Source organism: Balaenoptera musculus, chromosome 16 (assembly GCF_009873245.2).
Source record: "Balaenoptera musculus isolate JJ_BM4_2016_0621 chromosome 16, mBalMus1.pri.v3, whole genome shotgun sequence".
NCBI classification, from domain to species: domain Eukaryota; kingdom Metazoa; phylum Chordata; class Mammalia; order Artiodactyla; family Balaenopteridae; genus Balaenoptera; species Balaenoptera musculus.
Genome location: NC_045800.1, coordinates 64,129,358 through 64,148,126, shown reverse-complemented (window position 1 = coordinate 64,148,126; position 18,769 = coordinate 64,129,358). Strand labels below are relative to the sequence as shown.

General features: G+C 38.4%; 1 protein-coding gene and 1 long non-coding RNA gene across 2 annotated transcripts in view; one reads left to right on the top strand and one right to left on the bottom strand.

Moving 5' to 3' along the window:
* Window positions 1-18,769, top strand: part of LOC118882708 — a 43,402-nt gene that overhangs the window by 3,430 nt on the left and 21,203 nt on the right. The gene's annotated exons all lie outside the window — the stretch shown is intronic.
* Window positions 10,498-18,769, bottom strand: part of PPA1 (inorganic pyrophosphatase 1) — a 36,519-nt gene continuing 28,247 nt past the window's right edge. Inside the window, exons 7-11 of the mRNA XM_036828885.1 lie at window positions 17,856-17,983; window positions 17,496-17,581; window positions 12,606-12,675; window positions 11,417-11,459; window positions 10,498-10,843 (exon numbers count right to left, since the gene is read on the bottom strand). Coding sequence (XP_036684780.1) covers window positions 10,812-10,843; window positions 11,417-11,459; window positions 12,606-12,675; window positions 17,496-17,581; window positions 17,856-17,983 — 359 coding nt within the window. The 3' untranslated portion in view covers window positions 10,498-10,811. The remainder of the gene's footprint in view (window positions 10,844-11,416; window positions 11,460-12,605; window positions 12,676-17,495; window positions 17,582-17,855; window positions 17,984-18,769) is intronic.

The window sequence follows — 18,769 nt, the reverse complement described above, 5'->3', positions numbered from 1 at the left end:
GACTGCAGGCAAACCTGGCTGACTTTTGACCCAGATGGAGACAGTATTACACTGGACAGCAGACAAAACTATCCCCTGCCTCAGATGGAGAGTCTCTTCCAAGGCTGTTCTTTATATAAACGTCCTTGAAAAGATAGTCGAAATAAAGACCTCCAGTACCTCTGCTCCAAGAAGTGCAGAAATATAAGAGATTCATAGAGAACTGTCTCCCAACGGGGGCAAATCTTTAGAGCCTTGTAGGCCACTGTGAGGACTTTAGACTTTCTTGTGAGTGATCTGGAGATGGAGGGTTTGAGCAGAGGAGTTTTATGTAATTCTTCTCCCCACTCTATTCTTATTCCCCTATGCATGCTCAACATTAGGTTGACAGGCACTCAGAAACTGAAATGGAGGCTGAAAAGCAACTGTGTTAGGGTTCTCCAGAGAAAGAGAACCAATAGGATACATAGATTTGTATAAGAGGAGATACATTAAGGAATTGGCTCACTCAGTGATGGAGGCCGAGAAGTCCGACGAGCTTCTATCTGCAAGCTAAAGAGCCAAAAAGTCGGTGGAATAGTTCAGTCTGACTCTGAAGGCCTGAGAATCAGGGGGCTGGTGGTGTAAGTCTTGGAGTCTGAAGGTCCTAGAGCAAGGAACTCTGATGTCCAAAGGCAGGAAGGTGGATGTCCCAGCTCAAGAAGAGAGAATTTGCCCTTCCTTTGTGTTTTTGTGGTTGCATTTGGGCCTTCAACAGATTGGATGATGCCCGTCTACGTTGGTGAGGGCACATCTCTTTACTCAGTGTACTGAAGCAAATGCTAACCTCTTCCAGAAACACAAGACACACCCAGAAATAATGTTTCACCAGCTATCTGGGTGTTTTTTATTCCAGTCAAGTTGACCCATAAAATTAACCACCTATTGGAATTGTCAACATGGGGGCCATGGGGACCCCCATGCAGTTTCAGGGGAGTAATGGGGATGGATGCTTTACTGGAGTGACCTAAGGAGAGACCGTGAGAGGAGGAAAGGGGGCAGTGACCCTGGCCAGTGCCATTAGAAATGTGGCTGTGAAGGAGAGGAGAGGCCAGGGAGCCAAAAGGGCATGGATGCTGAAAATTAATGATCCCTTCCTGCATTGAGCATGGTAAAAACTGGAATACCATCTGTGTTAATACATAAAAATTCATTCAATTCTTGAGAAGAATGTAAATGTTTAGCCTTTTATCAGCTAGAGGATTTCATAAAATGTTGATTAGAAAAATCATTCTGAAAAACAATCCATCTAAAATTTGAAGAGGTAAAAGTCTTAAGATTTCTAAATGTTTTCCCTTTGACATAATCTAGAGTGCAATTAGGAAAAAACCTTAATTCTTCTTAAACTAATTGTATGTTTCCTAGTTTGTGCACTGTTGGTGGGAATGTAAAATGGTGCATCCCCTATGGAAATCAATACGGGGGTTGCTCAAAAATAGGAAATAGAATTATCATATGATCCAGCAATTCTACTTCTGGGTATGTAACCCACAGAATTGAAAACAGGGTCTCAAAGAGATATTTGTATACTGATGTTCACAGCAGCAATGTTCACAACAGCCAAGAGGTGGAAGCAACCCACGTATCCATCAATGGATAAATGGATAAACAAAATGTGATATATACATGCAATGGATATTATTCAGCCTTAAAAAGGAAGGAAATTCTGATACATGCTACAACATGAATGAGCTTGGGGGACATGCTAAGTGAAATAAGCCAGTCACAAAAAGACAAATACTATATGATTCCACTTGTACCTAGAGTTCTCAACTTCCTAGAGACAGAAAGTAGAATGGTGCTTGCCATGGCCTGGGAGGGGGCGGAAATGGGGAATTGTTTAATGGTTATAAAGTTTCAGTTCTGCAAGATGAAAAGAATTTTGGAGATCTGTTGCACAACATTGTGAATGTACTTAACACTACTAAACTATACAGTACACTTAAAAATGGTTAAGATGGTAAATTTATGTTATGTGTATTTTACAACAATTAAAAAAAACAGGGGACTTCCCTGGCAGTCCAGTGGTTAAGAATCCGCCTTCCAATGCAGGGGATGCGGGTTCCATCCCTGGTCAGGGAACTAAGATCCCACGTGCCACGGGGCAACTAAGCCCACGTGCTGCAACTACTGAGCCCGCACACCACAACAAAAGAGCCCGTGTGCCGCAACAAAGATCCCGAGTGTCGCAACTAAGACCTGATGCAGCCAAATAAATAAAAATAAATATTAAAAAAATTTTTGAAAAAAAACCAAAAACAGTTTTTGGTTTCACTTGGCACCTCCAGCACCTTCATCTTTCTGTGCCTGGTGTGTTTTGGCATTTCCATTTTCTGCAGGGTTATTCCCATTCTTGCCAACATCGACTTTTCCCCCTTTCTCTCTCTCTTTTTTTAAAAAGTATTTATTTATTTATTTATTTATTTATTTATTTATTTATTTGGGTGCGCCGGGTCTTAGTTGTGGCACACAGGATCTTCATTGCCACGTGTGGGATCTTCATTGCGGCACACGGGATCTTCAGTTGCGGCATGCATGTGGGATCTAGTTTCCTGACTAAGGATCGAACCTGGGCCCCCTGCATTGGGAGCGTGGAGTCTTAGCCACTGTGCCACCAGGGAAGTCCCTCCACTTTTCTCTTTGGGTCCCTGCTCTCCCTTCTTTACAAGGGTCTTTTCAGGCTTGGGCTCTGGCTTTGGAGGCACAGGTTTAGCAGCTACTCTTGTATCTATTCATATTACAGGGTTAACCCAGCACCCACAACATACTCCCTTAATATTAGTAGAATAATTAATAATAGTTCTTAATTTAAAAACATTGGTCGAGGTCCCCAAGAAGCATTAAGGATGCAACAAAATAAAGATTCTTTCCTTACACTGCAGAAATTCCAACCCCCTCCATACGTGCAAAAAAGGAAAAGAAAAGAAAAAAGCCTGAATGCGGAAGCTTTACAAAATTTTTGACTATTTTGAATATTGAATTAGAGTTCTCAGGGAAGTCCAAAAATATACATTTTAGTCTGTGAATACCCAATTATAGTCATATTTTGCTACATATTTATTTCCCTTTAGAAAGCAATGAAAGAATTTGTATTTTTTAGATTAATTCATTCAATATTTATGAGGTACATGCTATATGTGAGGACATATGCTAGGTGCTCGGAATACAGAGGGGAACAGAAGAGATAGGGGTCCTGCCCTCATGAGTCTTGCAGTCTAGTGGTACTTGGAAATCATCTCCTAGATTTTTAATGGCCCCACTGGAGGGTGCTCTAGCACCTCCGGAGAGCCCTGGACCCTGCTTTGGAAGCCACTACACTTTGTACTCCCCTCCACTGCCTCCTATAGGGCCACCCAGCAAATGCTTGTGGAACATGTTCAAATGGCATATCACACCATGACCATTCCAGTATTTATAGAGGAGTCATGCATTCAATAGGCTTGGATATTTCCTAATGAGAAGGGTATGGCGGGGAGGGGGAGATATTATCAAACAGCATTGCAGATCACCCGGATTCCTTGAATACTTCTGTACCCATTACGGAAATAAGATAATAGTTCTTTCCAGTTTTAAAAACTGTTGGTGCCTCTTGAGGGCCTCCTAAAGTCCAGGGTCTCCTTAGCAAGGCCTTTCATTATCTGATCCTTGCCTACGTTTCTTGCCTGGCCCCCTTCTATTCTCCAACTTGTAATCAGCATCCCAGCTACCTACAACACATTAGATTTCAGGAACATGTCTCATGGAGTGGATTAAGAATATGTGTTCAACAATACATCTGTATTATCTTTACACCAGTTTAAAAGAATTAGCATCTATAAATAATAACATGAAATTTCAAAATGTATATAACTATGATCCCATACATGCTTAAAAAATACTAAATTGTATATTTATATTCAGATATATGTGTGTAAAAGCATAGAGAAAAATCAAGAAAAAAAAAAAATCAAGAAAGATTTATACCGAACTGATAGTGGTTAATCTCTAAGAAGGGAGTAGGATTGACAGCAAGCAAGGAGGACTTTATCTGTAATTTTTGAATTTTTAACATTAAAATTTGTGTATCTTCTTTGGAGAAATGTCTATTTAAGTCTTCCACCCATTTTTTGGTTGGGTTATTTGTTTTTTTTTATTTTGAGCTGCTTGCGTATTTTGGAAATTAATCCTTTGTCAGTTGGCTTCGCTTGCAAATATTTTCTCCTCCTACGCTGTTGGTGGGAATGTAAATTGATACAGCCACTGTGGAAAACAGTATAGAGGTTCCTTAAAAAACTAAAAATAGAACTACCATAGGACCCAGCAATCCCACTAGTGGGCATATACCCTGAGAAAAGCATAATTCAAAAAGACACACGCACCCCAATGTTCATAGCAGCATTATTTACAATAACCAGGACATGGAAGCAACCTAAATGTCCACCAACAGAGGAATCAATAAAGATGTGGTACATATAACAATGGAATATTAGTCAGCCATAAAAAAGGAATGAAATTGGGTCATTTGTAGAGACGTGGATGGACCTAGAGAGTGTCATACAGAGTGAAGTAAGTCAGAAAGAGAAAAACAAATATCGTATATTAACGCATATATGTGGAATCTAGAAAAATGGCATAGATGATCTTATTTGCAAAGCAGAAATAGAGACAGAGATGTAGAGAACAAATGTATGGATACCAAGGGGGAAGAGGGAATGGAAGGAATTGGGAGATTAGGACTGACACATATACACTATTGATACTATGTATAAAATACATAACTAATGAGACCCTACTGTATAGCACAGGGAACTCTACTTAATGCACTGTGGTGACCTAAATGGGAAGGAAATCCAAAAAAGAGGGGATATATATATATGTATAGTTGATTCATTTTGCTGTATGGTAGAAACTAACACAACATTGTAAAGCAATTATACTCCAAAAAAATTAATTTTAAAAATTTTGTGTAATTTTAAAAATAAATAAAATACATTAAATCAACAATACATTAAAATGATCATACACCATGATCAAGTGGGATTTATCCCTGGGATGCAAGATGGTTCAACATCCACAAATCAGTCCGTGTGATGCACCACATTAACAAATTACAGAATGAAAATCATATGATCGTCTCAATAGATGCAGAAAAAGCTTTTGACAAAATTCAACATCCATTTACGATAAAAATTCTCAACAAAGTCCGTATACAGTGAACATAATAAAGGCCATATATGATAATAAAGGCCATATATAATAAACCTACGGCCAATATCTGTAGGTTTCTCTGAACATAATAAAGGCCATATATGATAAACCTACAGCCAACATTAAACTCAATGGTGAAAAGCTGAAAGCATTTCCTCTAAGATGAGGAACAGGACAAGGATACCCACGAGATGAAGCACATAGAACCTATAGCATAGGGCCTGACGCTTAGGAAGTGTTCACAAATGGGAGCTATTATCATTTGCTGCTGTTGCTGTGATAGATGTTTGCTGGATTATCTCATGCTGATCATAACTACAACCCCATCAGAAAATTTTCCTGATCTCTGAAATTTATGACTAGAGCAGTGGTTTCAAACATAGGGGTATGTTAGAATCACCTGGGGAACTGGTTAAAAATTAGATTCCAGGGCTCAGTCCCTCCCAGTCCTTATTCTGTATGTCTAAAGTATATATATATAATATATATATACATATAAGTATATATAATATATATACACATGTGTATATCCATATATAAGTATATATATTATATATATCATATATATGTTACATATATATTATATATATCGTATATATGTAACATATGATATATATAATATATATTACATATATACACATATGTATACATATATATAGAGAGAGAGAGAGAACGGGAAGCCCCCTGCCACTAGCTGTGCTGAGCACTGTCCACTGGTGTCCTTCTCCTACTTCATTTGATTTTCTTAAAAAAAATTTAAAATTTTATACATGCTTTTAGAAAAACAATTCAAAGAGCATAGAAGCTTACGGGCTTCCCTGGTGGCGCAGTGGTTAAGAATCCGCCTGCCAATGCAGGGGACATGCGTTCGAGCCCTGGTCCGGGAAGATCCCACATGCCGCGGAGCAACTAAGCCCGTGCGCCACAACTACTGAGCCTGCACTCTAGGGCCCGTGAGCCACAACCACTGAGCCCATGTGCCACAACTACTGAAGCCCGCGCGCCTAGAGCCCATGCTCCACAACAAGAGAAGCCACCGCAATGAGAAGCCTGGGCACTCAGCGAAGAGTAGCCCCCACTCGCCTCAACTAGAGAAAGCCCGCACACAGCAACGAAGACCCAACACAGCCAAAAAGAAAAACAAATAAATAAATTAAAAAAAAAAAAGCATAGGAGCTTACAAAGTGGAAGGAAACTCCATGGGCCTGACTTCTTCCGCACGTAACTCATTCCCACTCCCTGAGGTAACCATTGTTGGCTGTGGTTTATTTTTGTTTGTTTGTCCCCAGAAATTGTCTATACCCATACAAGCATATCCATTAATGTGTCTCTTTCCCCACAGTGCTCCCTTTGTAAAAACACAAATAGGATCGTAGGATAGAGCAGGGACTGGCAAATGCTTTTGGTAAAGGGTCAAATAGTAAATATTTTTGACTTTGCAGGTCATGTGGTCTCTATCCCAACTACTAAATTCTTTCTTCATTGTAGCTGGAAGGCAGTCACAGCAATTCATAAATGAAAGGGTGTGACTGTGTTCCAATAAAGTGTTTTTACCAAACCTCTGGCAGGCTGGATTTGGCCCACAGGCCATAGCTGGCAGCTATAGAGTACTACAACTTTTTCTCTTTTCACTTAGGTATTTTGAACATCTTTTCCATATCAGCCCATGCAGTGACTTCATTGACTGCTACATGTACGAATATTTAGCCATTCCTCAACTGGACTGCTAGATATTTTTCCAGGTTTTGCTATACTTAACAAAGCTGCCATAGGCTGTGTGCCCGGTTGACTATTCTTAGTCAACTAGAATGAATTCTTAGAGCAGAATTGCTGACTCAAAGTATAAAGACAAATTTAAAATTTTGATAGAGATTGCCAAATTGCTCTCAGGCTTTTTTAAAAATTCAGATTGCCACATACCCTTGTGGTGTTCATTGCTTAATCTTATTTCTGGCGAATATGTTCTGTTAATTTAAAGGTTTTGTAATAACTAAGGGAAAAATCCCAAAGAGAGACAGAGGGAGCAATAAACTCTGTGGCAATCGACTCGAGTTAATAACTCTTCAATAAATACTTGCCATCATGAAGCAATTCGCACAGCATTGTTGTCAGTGTAAAGGCAAATTCCCTTTGGCCTAGACTCCCAGAAAGCAGTAAGGGCAGCTGTTCTAAATGTAAAGAACATTCTGTGCAAAAGCACAATATAAGCTCTTGCGTAGCAAATATGCTGATTAGATTGGACATAATTGCCATTACAGCTGCAGCACATGCAGGCCTGGGCTCAGGGATGGTGAAAATGAATTTTGAATTTCTAATTGGAGTTCTCATTCGGACCCTTTATACAACTGGGCCAACGCTTCAGATTCCCTTACCTGAAAAACTGCATTGATCATGCAGTGTTGCTGAGATTACATTTAAAAATTTTTTTAATTTAATTTTTATTTTATATTGGAGTGTAGTTGATTTACAATGTTGTGTTAGTTTCAGGTGTACAGCAAAGTGATTCAGTTATACATATACATATATCCATTCTTTTTCAGATTATTTTCCCATATAGGTTATTACAGAATACTGAGTAGAGTTTCCTGTGCTGTACAGTAGGTCGTTGTTGATTATTTGTTTTATATATAATAGTGTGTATGTGTTAATCCCAAACCCCTAATTTATCCCTCCCCTCCACCTTTCCCCTTTGGTAACCATAAGTTTGTTTTCCAAGTCTGTGAGTCTGTTTCTGTTTTGTAAATAAGTTCATTTGTATCATTTTTTTAGATTCCACATATAATGATAACATATGATGTTTGTCTTTCTCTGTCTGACTTACTTCACTTAGTATGATAATCTCTAGGTCCATCCATGTTGCTGCAAATGGCATTATTTCATTGTTTTTTTTATGGCTGAGTAATATTCCATTGTATAAATGTACCACATCTTCTTTATCCATTCCTCTGTCAATGGACATTTAGGTTGCTTCCATATCTTGGCTATTGTAAATAGTGCTGCAATGAACACTGGGGTGCGTGTATCTTTTTTTTTTATAGGAAGAACCATTTTGTCATATACTTTATTTTTTTAATTTATTTTATTTTTCAATTTATTTTATTTTTAAAAATTTTTGGCTGCGTTGGGTCTTCATTGCTGCACACGGGCTTTCTCTAGCTGTGGCGAGCGGGGGCTACTCTTTGTTGCAGTGAGTGGGCTTCTTGTTGTGGAGCACAGGCTCTAGGCGCACGGGCTTCAGTAGTTGCAGCACATGCGCTCAGTAGTTGTGGCTCGTGGGCTCTAGAGCGCAGGCTCAGTAGTTGTGGTGCACGGGCTCAGTTGCTCCGTGGCGTGTGGGATCTTCCCGGACCAGGGCTCGAACCCGTGTCCCCTGCATTTGCAGGTGGATCCTTAACCACTGCACTACCAGGGAAGCCCTGACTGATGTTCGTATTTTTTTCTTTTTGGCCGTGCCACACAACCTGTGGTTCCCGGACTAGGGATTGAATCCGGGCCCACGGCAGTGAAAGCACAGTCCTAACCACTGGACCCCAGGGAATTCTTTCCCCTGGTGTCCTTATAAGGGGAAATTTGGTAACAAGCACACAGGGAGAACACCTTGTGTACATTAGGGTTATGCTGCCACAAGCCAGGAACTATCAAAAGCAGGGAGAGGCCTGGAACAGATCCTTCCCGATAGCCTTCAGAGGGAGCATGGGCCTGCTGATACCTGGATCTCGGACTTCTAGCTTCCAGAACAGTGAGGCAATACATTTCTCTTGTTTAGCCCATCCAGTTTGTGGTACTTGGTTATGGTAGCCTAGCAAGTGAATACAAGAGTATTTCACATTCCTTACCTGAACAGAGGAGCGGAAGCTTTCTACAGAGGGTCTCACACAGGAGAACTATTGCTGATATTTCTTCTGACTAGTGTTCTATCCCCTTTCCTTTCCATAAATTTGGGCGGATGATTCCTACTTATTAGACCGATACTTGTGAAGTCCCCCACTTTGTATAGTCTTTCATTAGAAAACATATTTCTTACCCTAACAAATCACTTCAGAAATCACATATTACAATGACTGAGGCAGCATTTAAAAACAGATCTTATAAAAGGAATAAGAGAAATATTACTACAATCTGAATGCTGATGTTTCTGGTCCTGGACCAGACAAGAAGGCATAGACCTGTTTTTCTCTACTTCTCCTGCTAAGCACAGCTATAAACCCTGGAGATTACAAGACCCAGCCAAGAACTCTGAAAGGTGCTAAAAAGGCGAGCTGGTTTGGGCCCCCAGGACCAGAGAACAGCAGTGACAGGGCACATGCATCCTACCACCACCAGGAGGAGGAGAAGAGTCCTTCCCAACCCCTAACCTAGCAACAGAAGGCAGTCCAGATAGGCTCATTCCTCCACCTCCCCCATAGGGAATGGGGGTCCCTCTGGTGGGCATGACACTACCTGGCAAGGGGGCTCACTGGGAGCCCAGGCAGAAATAAACAACCAGGGAGGCACTCTCCTTCCCCACAAGGCCTGAGACTCCCCTTTTCCACCAAGAGTTACCTAGGTAGGCGGGTGAGCTAAGCCTGAGGGAGAAATCCAGCTATAATGGGTAGACCAGTTCAGGAAGCTTCTTTATCCCTGTAGCCTAAGACTCTCCTCCTCCACCAAGAGATACTCAGCCCCCTCAGGCAGCACCAGCAGGAACCAACAGAAGCCCCAGTGGCACCAGATAAACCAAGCTGACCAAAATAACACTGCAAAGCTGCTGAAAATTAAACTGCCATTGAAACCACAGTCCACAAAAGCAGGCCAAGACCATGTGCTAACCCTAAATAGGGTGATGCCTGGTAAAAGATTTAAATGGATCCTAGTGTCTCCTAACATAACAGACAAAATGTCTAGGATATTATTAACAATCACCCATCATACCAACAACCAAGAAAATCACAACTTGATTGAGAAAACACAGTCAGTGGATGCCAACACTGACCTGAGATTATAGAGCTAAATAAGTAGACGGGCTAGGATTAAAAACTCAGGTCTGCACAGCTCCAAATCCACGAATTTAATCACAAAACTATCTTGGCTGATGGCTCACGATGGGATGATAGGAATTAGGTAAGAGTATAGTATCAAGACTGCTGTAAATATAAGGGATTTCATTTTCAGGTGCCTACAAATAAAGTCAGTTTTAGTCTAATAAATAAAGGTAAATTATAAGATCATTCACAGAAAACAAATACCAAACAGCACCCAAGCCTGCTTGGTAGTGTTAGGCTTCAGATTAAAATAAAAATATCATAAACCAAGTTTCAACAAAATAATTTTATTTCCTAACACATGGCAAACATATACATCCAATACGTATTTATCTTGGACATTTATTCACAGATGACTTCCAAACTACAACTGTCTTGATATTTAAGCAGGAACTAAAAGTTATCTTAGTCGATATGAAAGATGCTTTTAGATGGATAACAGTATGGATATACTGGATTGGTCACAGCAGAATTTGATTGACTAGTTCTATAAATTTAAAGCTTGGAAAAGTTACTACTTTTGCATCTAATGCTTTCAGACGAAAAGGATGCAGCAATATCAGCTTGTATTCCAGAGAAATTTCCTTAGTTTTTCTGGTGATGGAACCACTTATCCACTGTAGTCAGAGAAAAGAAAAAATTAGAATCCCTGTTAGGAATCAAAATTACACCCAACATATAACAATGAATAACATATTTGCTTTAAGGTATCCTCCTATGGATTACATTAAAACAAACCTACATACATACAAAGCTTCACTACACAAAACCAGGTAATTTCCCAGTGTTTTCTTTTGGGCTTCTTTACTCTTGATGCTGATCCTATGGACATGCAATTCTCACCAGAAGAACCTTACAGAGAATTCTAACATCTAAAGGTGGAAAGAACTGTTTCCTGGGTGAAGTAGCCTGGGGCCAGATGGGGACGAAGAGCCCAGCCTGCTCCAACCTCCACAAGGCATCTACCAGGAGCTCTGAGAACAGTGGGTCATGGTCATGCTGTCACAGGGGTGGCACTAAAGGTGGTATGTACAGCCATCTTTCTTCCCACATGTGCTACAGAACTCTAAAAATGCTTCTTCTCCCCGTCCTTCTCTTTCTCTGTATGTATGTGGTATGTAAGAGGTATCTATAGATATAGATGTAATTTTCCCACACATATGCATAATGTTTAATGTAATTTTACTTACCATCTGTTGGTATTGTGCAGGCAGATTCACATGGTGGTGGTAACTAAAATAAAATGTTAAAATGTATTAGTCTAATCCCAGAAAAAGAATAAGCTAAAAAAGTATACTGATACAAAGATTAAATACAAAGATTAAAAGGAATCTAAAAGGAATCTAAACAGAAGACAACTATCCCAATTTTTAGGTTCTAAAAATAATTTACAATAGATAGTAACAATGCAAAGCTTGCTCTGCTGCTAAGAAATGCTAACAAATTCAAACCTCTTAGCTTTTAATGACATACAGGAGAATAAATAATAAAAATAAATTTGTTACAGCAGAAACTAACACAACATTGTAAAGCAACTATACTCCAATTAAAAAAAACTGCTTTTGAAATAAAGAATTAAAAAACCAACATATGTATATATAAAGGTTTTATATATACACACATATATATAAAATGTAGGCAGAATGTTCTCATTGAAAAGTTATGATTGTTAACCAATGGCTTTTCCCTTCCAATTTATCTTATTCATCTCAACTTTGTCAAAATTCATATATAAATAAAAATAAATCTAAATGTATTGGCTTCATCATTAAATTGTCCTTTTCCCTTGTATTACCCTGTTTACAAGGCTGTAAAGTCAGACTTCATTTTCTTTTGTTTTCCTTATTTAATATTGTAAATGAGAATAATTTTAGACAATCTTCAGTCTTTAGGTTAATACAAATCAGATCATTAAAAATAATACAAAAACAAAATTATTTCTTTGATGGACAGTTTACTTCCTCACATGAAATTCTCCTCTAGGACTATAAACCACTCCTGCAATGGCACCTGAAATTTGGTAACTTTCTCATTCCTTGCTATGACCAAGTCAAATAAGTTCCCGTTGGTACTTCTGTGAAAAATGGCTTATGATAAGTACCCAGGCACTTGGGTTACTTAGAACATTCTGGAGTCATTTTGATTTTTACAAATTGTCCTACTTTGTTATCTGCCCAGTATAGTGTTGGCTAGGACCCTCCTCAGGTTTCCCCTCAGTCAAATGTCTACTTGTATTTATGGTTTGTAATTTCAAGATCTCACATTGTAATATGTGTATAGGACATCCTCAAATATTTATTGAAGGTACTTTCCCTCCCCATTCAACACCATATTTTTTGGCCACCAGGCGTGTTCTTTTTCAGGGAAACCTTTACTTACAGCATCCACAATGGCTTTGGCAGCATCAGGATCACACTGGAAGGGGCTCTCAAACACTGTGGTATTCATGCTGTTGAACAAAGGAAAGTTGTCATGAGTCACAGTAACAAAAACTTCTCTCTTATTAAAACTCTCTCTTGTTAAAAATAACAAGTTGAAGGTGGTAGGCCAGATGAGATTCAAGTCTGGCTTAGTTGAAAGCTTTCTCACCTATATTAAATATTCTAATTATTTAATATACAGCTATTCTTGTGGTCAATTTTACTCAAATCCCTTAACAAGTTCAGATTTTAAAGTATGTGATTGAATGCAGTGTAATTCTCAATGAAAGAGCTAAGATGCAAATGAAAATGACAAACATATCTTTCCTAATTAGATAAAATGAAAAAAACAAAAAACAAAAAATCCAGTTTCTGTTAGTGTTGACATCTGAGATAGACACTCCTGGCAGGAGTAACACCTGGTTCAATATTCCTGAAAAATAATCTGGTAAAATGTGTCCACAACAAAATAATAAAAGAAAAAGTCAGAGAAAAATATAAAAAAACAAACAAAAAAATGTGTCTAAAACCTTTTAAAAAGCACATACTCTTTGACAGATAAATTCCACATCTCGGAACTCAGAGATTTAAACTATGATGTACAAAGATGTTCAACATACACAATTTCACTACTGGTAAGAGTGGAAACTTGGAAGTAACCAAAATGTCCAACAACAGGGATGACTAAAAATGATTTATCCATGAGATGGAATATTACACAGATGGAATGTTATATAGTATAAAAGTATTATATTCTTAATGACATGAGAAATGCTTATAGTGTTAACTTTTTTAAACCATAAAACAAATTGTATATACAATATGATCCTAATTATTTTTGAAAATATTATACTTGTACACAAAGGACTGTAAAAAGAAAAAACTAAATGTTAATAAGAGTATCTATTACTCTTATTAACTGTGATTAATAAGAAAAACTGTGATTAAAATGATTTTTTAAAAACTTTTTTTGGTTAACTATAGTTCAAAAATTTCCTATGTATTAAATTATTGTGTATTATTATAACATGGGTATGATCAGAAATATTCTATTAAAATGAAAAAGAAATATCTTCAGTTACCTGCCACTTAACATGCATTAAGCCCATTTCCATAGAAATAATAGGACACCATAAAATAGAGAAGTTATTAAAAGCAAAGTCTCATGATTGTACATTTTCACACAAATGTGTAAGTGTGCTCAGTTTTTCTTATGTTTGTGGAGAGACAATGTTTGCATTTTACAGGACATTATACTGACTTACAGAACAGAAGATTCCTGAGAATTATTTTTACATTAGGATTTTCTCATAATCAGAAAAAAATCTTACTACCCAGATAAAATGACATTTATAAAAAAAAGTAATACACATATGTAGTTAGAAAATTCAGAAAGTCACAAATTGAAAGCCTCTCTCCCTCCCATCTCCAAATGGTTGTCTCCAAAGGCAATCATTATCTATAGTTCGTTTCCCTCCAGAAAAAAAAATTTAAATATAAACAGATGCTGGGGTGTGTGTGTGTATCTCACCTTGCATAAATGGGATCATACTAGATATACTACTATGGACTTTGCTTTTCTCACTTAATATATTTTGGTCGTCTTTCCTTATCAACATATAGAGAACTTTTTTTTTACTGTGACATATACTGTTCTATTATATGGATGTGCTTAACCATTTACATTTTGGTTGTTTCTAACTTTTTGCTATTATAAATGACACTGCAATGAACATCCTTATACATAAATCTTTTGGGACTATATCTATAGGATACATTCCTAGTAGTGGTTCTACAAAGAAATAACATGCATTTAAAATTTTGGGCTGAATATTGTCAAATTGCCCTTCACAAAGGTTGTACCCATTTAAACTCTCACCAACCATGTACATAGATAGATAGATAGATAGATAGATAGATAGATAGATAGATAGATAGATAGATAGATAGATATAGATATAGATATTCTTGCCATCCCGGCTATCATTTAATTTTTAAAAATTTTGCAAATCTACTGGGGGATAACACTATCTTTCTGAGCTGCATTTTAAATTATAAAATGAGGACTTCCCTGGTGGCGCAGTGGTTAAGAATCCGCCTGCCAATGCAGCAGACAGAGGTTCAATCTCTGGTCTGGGAAGATCCTACATGCCGCGGAGCAACTAAGCCCATGCGCCACAACTACTGAGCCTGCACTCTAGAGCCCACGTGCTGCACCTACTGAGCCCGCGTGCTGCAACTACTGAAGCCCGCATGCCTAGAGCCCATGCTCTGCAACAAGAGAAGCCACCGCAATGAGAAGCCTGTGCACCGCAACGAACAGTAGCCCCCGCTCACCACAACTAGAGAAAGCCCGCGTGCAGCAATGAAGACCCAACACAGCCAAAAAAAAAAAAAAAAAAGAATAAACTAATTCCACTACTAATGAAATAAACAAATCTTGAAAGAATTTATTTTAAAAAATTACATTAAAAAAATAACACCACAAGTAAATCTTTCTTTTATGGATTGTGAGTTTGTCTTCTGTTTGGAAAGTTCTTCCCTACTACAAGCTAATGAATAAATTCACCTATACTTTTTCTAGAATTTTCTCACATTACAATTTATCTGTCTGGAATTAAATGCTGATGTAAGACTAGGGTTACAAACCCTAGTTTGCAGCCAGCACCCAGTTAACATGTGGATATAAAGTAGTTGGAGGTAAGAACACTGGTGCTGGGTTGCTTGCACAGGGCCCTCGTGGAGCACCGGCCCGGTTGCAGCACCTTTCCAAAATGAAACGGCCACAGCCATGAGGGTGGTTGCCAGTGTGTATATCTGGCATAAGGCATGTAAGGAGCAAGAGAGAGATCTAGTCTTATTTTCTTCCTAAACAGGCAGTTGGTCCAAACACTCATTTAAAATACCTTCTTTATTATAAATTGAATTCCCATACATCTTTAGCTCTACTTTAGGTCTATCAAACTCTAACAGAACTGAATAATTTGACTTTCTTCTTCAGTACCAAATTCTTAGTAAAACAATACTACTAAACAGTACCAAAATAATTAACACTCTTCCTCACCACAACTACCCTTACTTTTTTCAGAATTTCCCTCGTTATTCTGAGATGCAGATTTTTTCTAGATGAAACTGAATGTTATTCATGAATATATCTTATACCTTTCTATTTAACATCTTTTATATTTCTCAATAGAGTCTTAAACTTTTCTTCTTCTGGGACCTTCAGGTTTCTTATTTATACTGTGTTTTTTGTTTTTGTTTTTTAAATTAATTAATTAATTAATTTTTGGTTGTGTTGGGTCTTCGTTTCTGTGCGAGGGCTTTCTCTAGTTGTGGCAAGCAGGGGCCACTCTTCATCGCGGTACGCAGGCCTCTCACTATCGCGGCCTCTCTTGTTGCGGAGCACAGGTTCCAGACGCACAGGCTCAGTAGTTGTGGCTCACGGGCCTAGTTGCTCGGAGGCATGTAGGATCTTCCCAGACCAGGGCTCGAACCCGTGTCCCCTGCATTAGCAGGCAGATTCTCAACCACTGCGCCACCAGGGAAGCCCCTGTGTTTTGTTTTTAAATACTATTCTACATGAGATCTTTTCCTCCATTATAGTTTCTGTTACACTTCATATAGAAAGCTAGCAATGTACATATATACTCATTTTGTAATCATTCACCTTGCTGAATTCTTTTTTCTAGGGTTTTCTGGGTACACAATCATATCATCTGCAACAATTTGCTCCCCCTTTTCTAATATTCCTGCATCTTCTTTCTCTTATTTACTTCATCAACTAGTATTTCCAGAACAACACTAGTTAAGTGGTAATGGTGGGCATTCTCTTATAATCTTTAAAAGAGGAAGTACTGTACTAAAAATGATCTGGGGCCAGACAGACTTGGATGCGAGTCCTAACTCCAAAACGCTTACTGTGGTATGACTTTGGTTAAGTTTAATCTCCCTGCATCTGTCTTGCAGGCTTGGCAAATATTAACTGCTCAATCATATTAGCTATTATTAGTAGTAGTAGTTAATTCAGTGTGCATAGTAGATCCTGGTTTAGTTGTAATGAACCCTACGTATTCACATCAGAGAATACCAACCCTTGAACTCAACCTGATTATACCCATCCCATTCTGAGCACCCTGATGCTAGGCAGGTTTTCCCAGTTAGCCTTACAAAGCTCTGATCTCACTGTGCCCTTTATAGTTTTAGTTTGTACTTATTCAGAGAGTATCTTGTGGCATTTTTCAGTTGTTTATATAGTTACCTTCTGTAAAGAAAAAAAATGTTGCCTACCATTCCAGTTCTACAAGGATCAAGCCATTAGCCATTACAGTCACCCACGGACAGTGAGCCCTGAGGGGAATTCAGGATGGAGAAAACCAGGAAACATTTGGGTATATTGGCCCCTAGATAGTTAACATGCATTTCTAAGAAACAATTTCACATGACCGCAGATTCTTGCCTCTTCCCATACATAGAAAAACACTAAAATCATTAACTTGAAAGGTCTCTTCTTTATGAATAGCAGTAATCTTTTTATGCTTGACTACATGTTTTCCCAGCAAAAAAGTTCATGTATATCTTGGCTCCTCCCTTATCTCTCCGGAGCAGTTCCTCAGAGCTATCTGAGAGGCTGTCTTCCAGGCTATAGTCCTCGAATAAAACTTAACTCACAACCTTCCTGTTGTGTGGTTTTTCTTTCAGTCTACACTTCCTACTGACTTAAGCACTGACAAAACCAGTCTCTTTCCCTAAGTGAATGGAACGGTGGAGTATGTTAAGGTAATTAAAACCTCTGGAGTAAGCTAGTCTGCTTTGTGTGTTAAACATGCAGAAAAGAGTTAATGCTTACCAACTGATTCCTTTTCCATCAGTTTTCTTAGTCACTAATGCTCTCCAATAGTCATGAGTGCTTTTAATAATATCAATTGCAAAGTCCTATAATTTGAAGAGATATACGTTAGAATAATAGAAACGTGTTCTTTTCTTATTCTCAATATTTTCCCAAGCCTGATAACTTTGTCTCTTTTGAATCACTTCTTTGTATCAAAAATGGAAGAAAACATTTAAATGAATAAATCAACATCAAGCCTGTGGTGTGTCTTTAGACATCTGTTTTACGATCATATTATCTTTAGATGGTAACAATATGGTTAAATTATAAGTCTCAATACAAATAGGCCTAAAGCTACAGTTCTGAGTGACACATTACCTTATCTTTAAATTCTGCGTTGAAAGCAAACTGGTTCTCAGGTTTTCCATCAGGAACCTTGTACCTTCTAAACCAGTCCACAGTAGCTTCCAGGTAGCCAGGTTTCAGCCGCTTGACATCATTAATATCTAAGAAGAGAATAAGATTCTCTTCTCAGATTGCAAGATGTGTATGTAATTATTTATGCATTCAATAAAAATATCAAGTGCTTACTTTGAAAGAGCTACGGGATGGATTATCAAAAACTTTCAAGACAATGTGAGAGCTAACACCTTGTTGAGAAGAGAACACATACACACATTAAAAGGAAATCATCAGGGCTTCCGTGGTGGCGCAGTGGTTAAGAATCCGCCTGCCAATGCAGGGGACACGGGTTTGAGCCCTGATCTGGGAAGATCCCACATGTCGCAGAGCAACTAAGCCCATGCACCACAACTACTGAGCCTGCACCCTAGAGCCCTTGAGCCACAACTACTGAGCCCTTGCACCACAACTACTGAAGCCTGCACGCCTAGAGCCCATGCTCCGCAACAAGAGTAGCCACCACAGTAAGAAGCCTGGGCACTGCAGCGAAGAGTAGCCCCCACTCGCCTCAACTAGAGAAAGCCCGCGAAGCAACTAAGACCCAACGCAGCCAAAAATAAATTAAATAAATAAATAAATAAATAAAAGGAAATCATCTAGTGTCTTAAAATAGCTCTGACATTAAGTATACTAAGAGAACAATCAGTACCATAGTGACTCCTATTAGATAAGAGAAGGGAGAAATAACTGGCAGCTACATAATGAGAATAGTTTGGCAGGTGTACATAATTTCTAAGAGATGGACAGAAGATACCAAAAGACAGGTTGAGGCTGTATTCAAGGATCACACCCAAATTACATACAAAAAGACAAGAAAAATGCATTACACA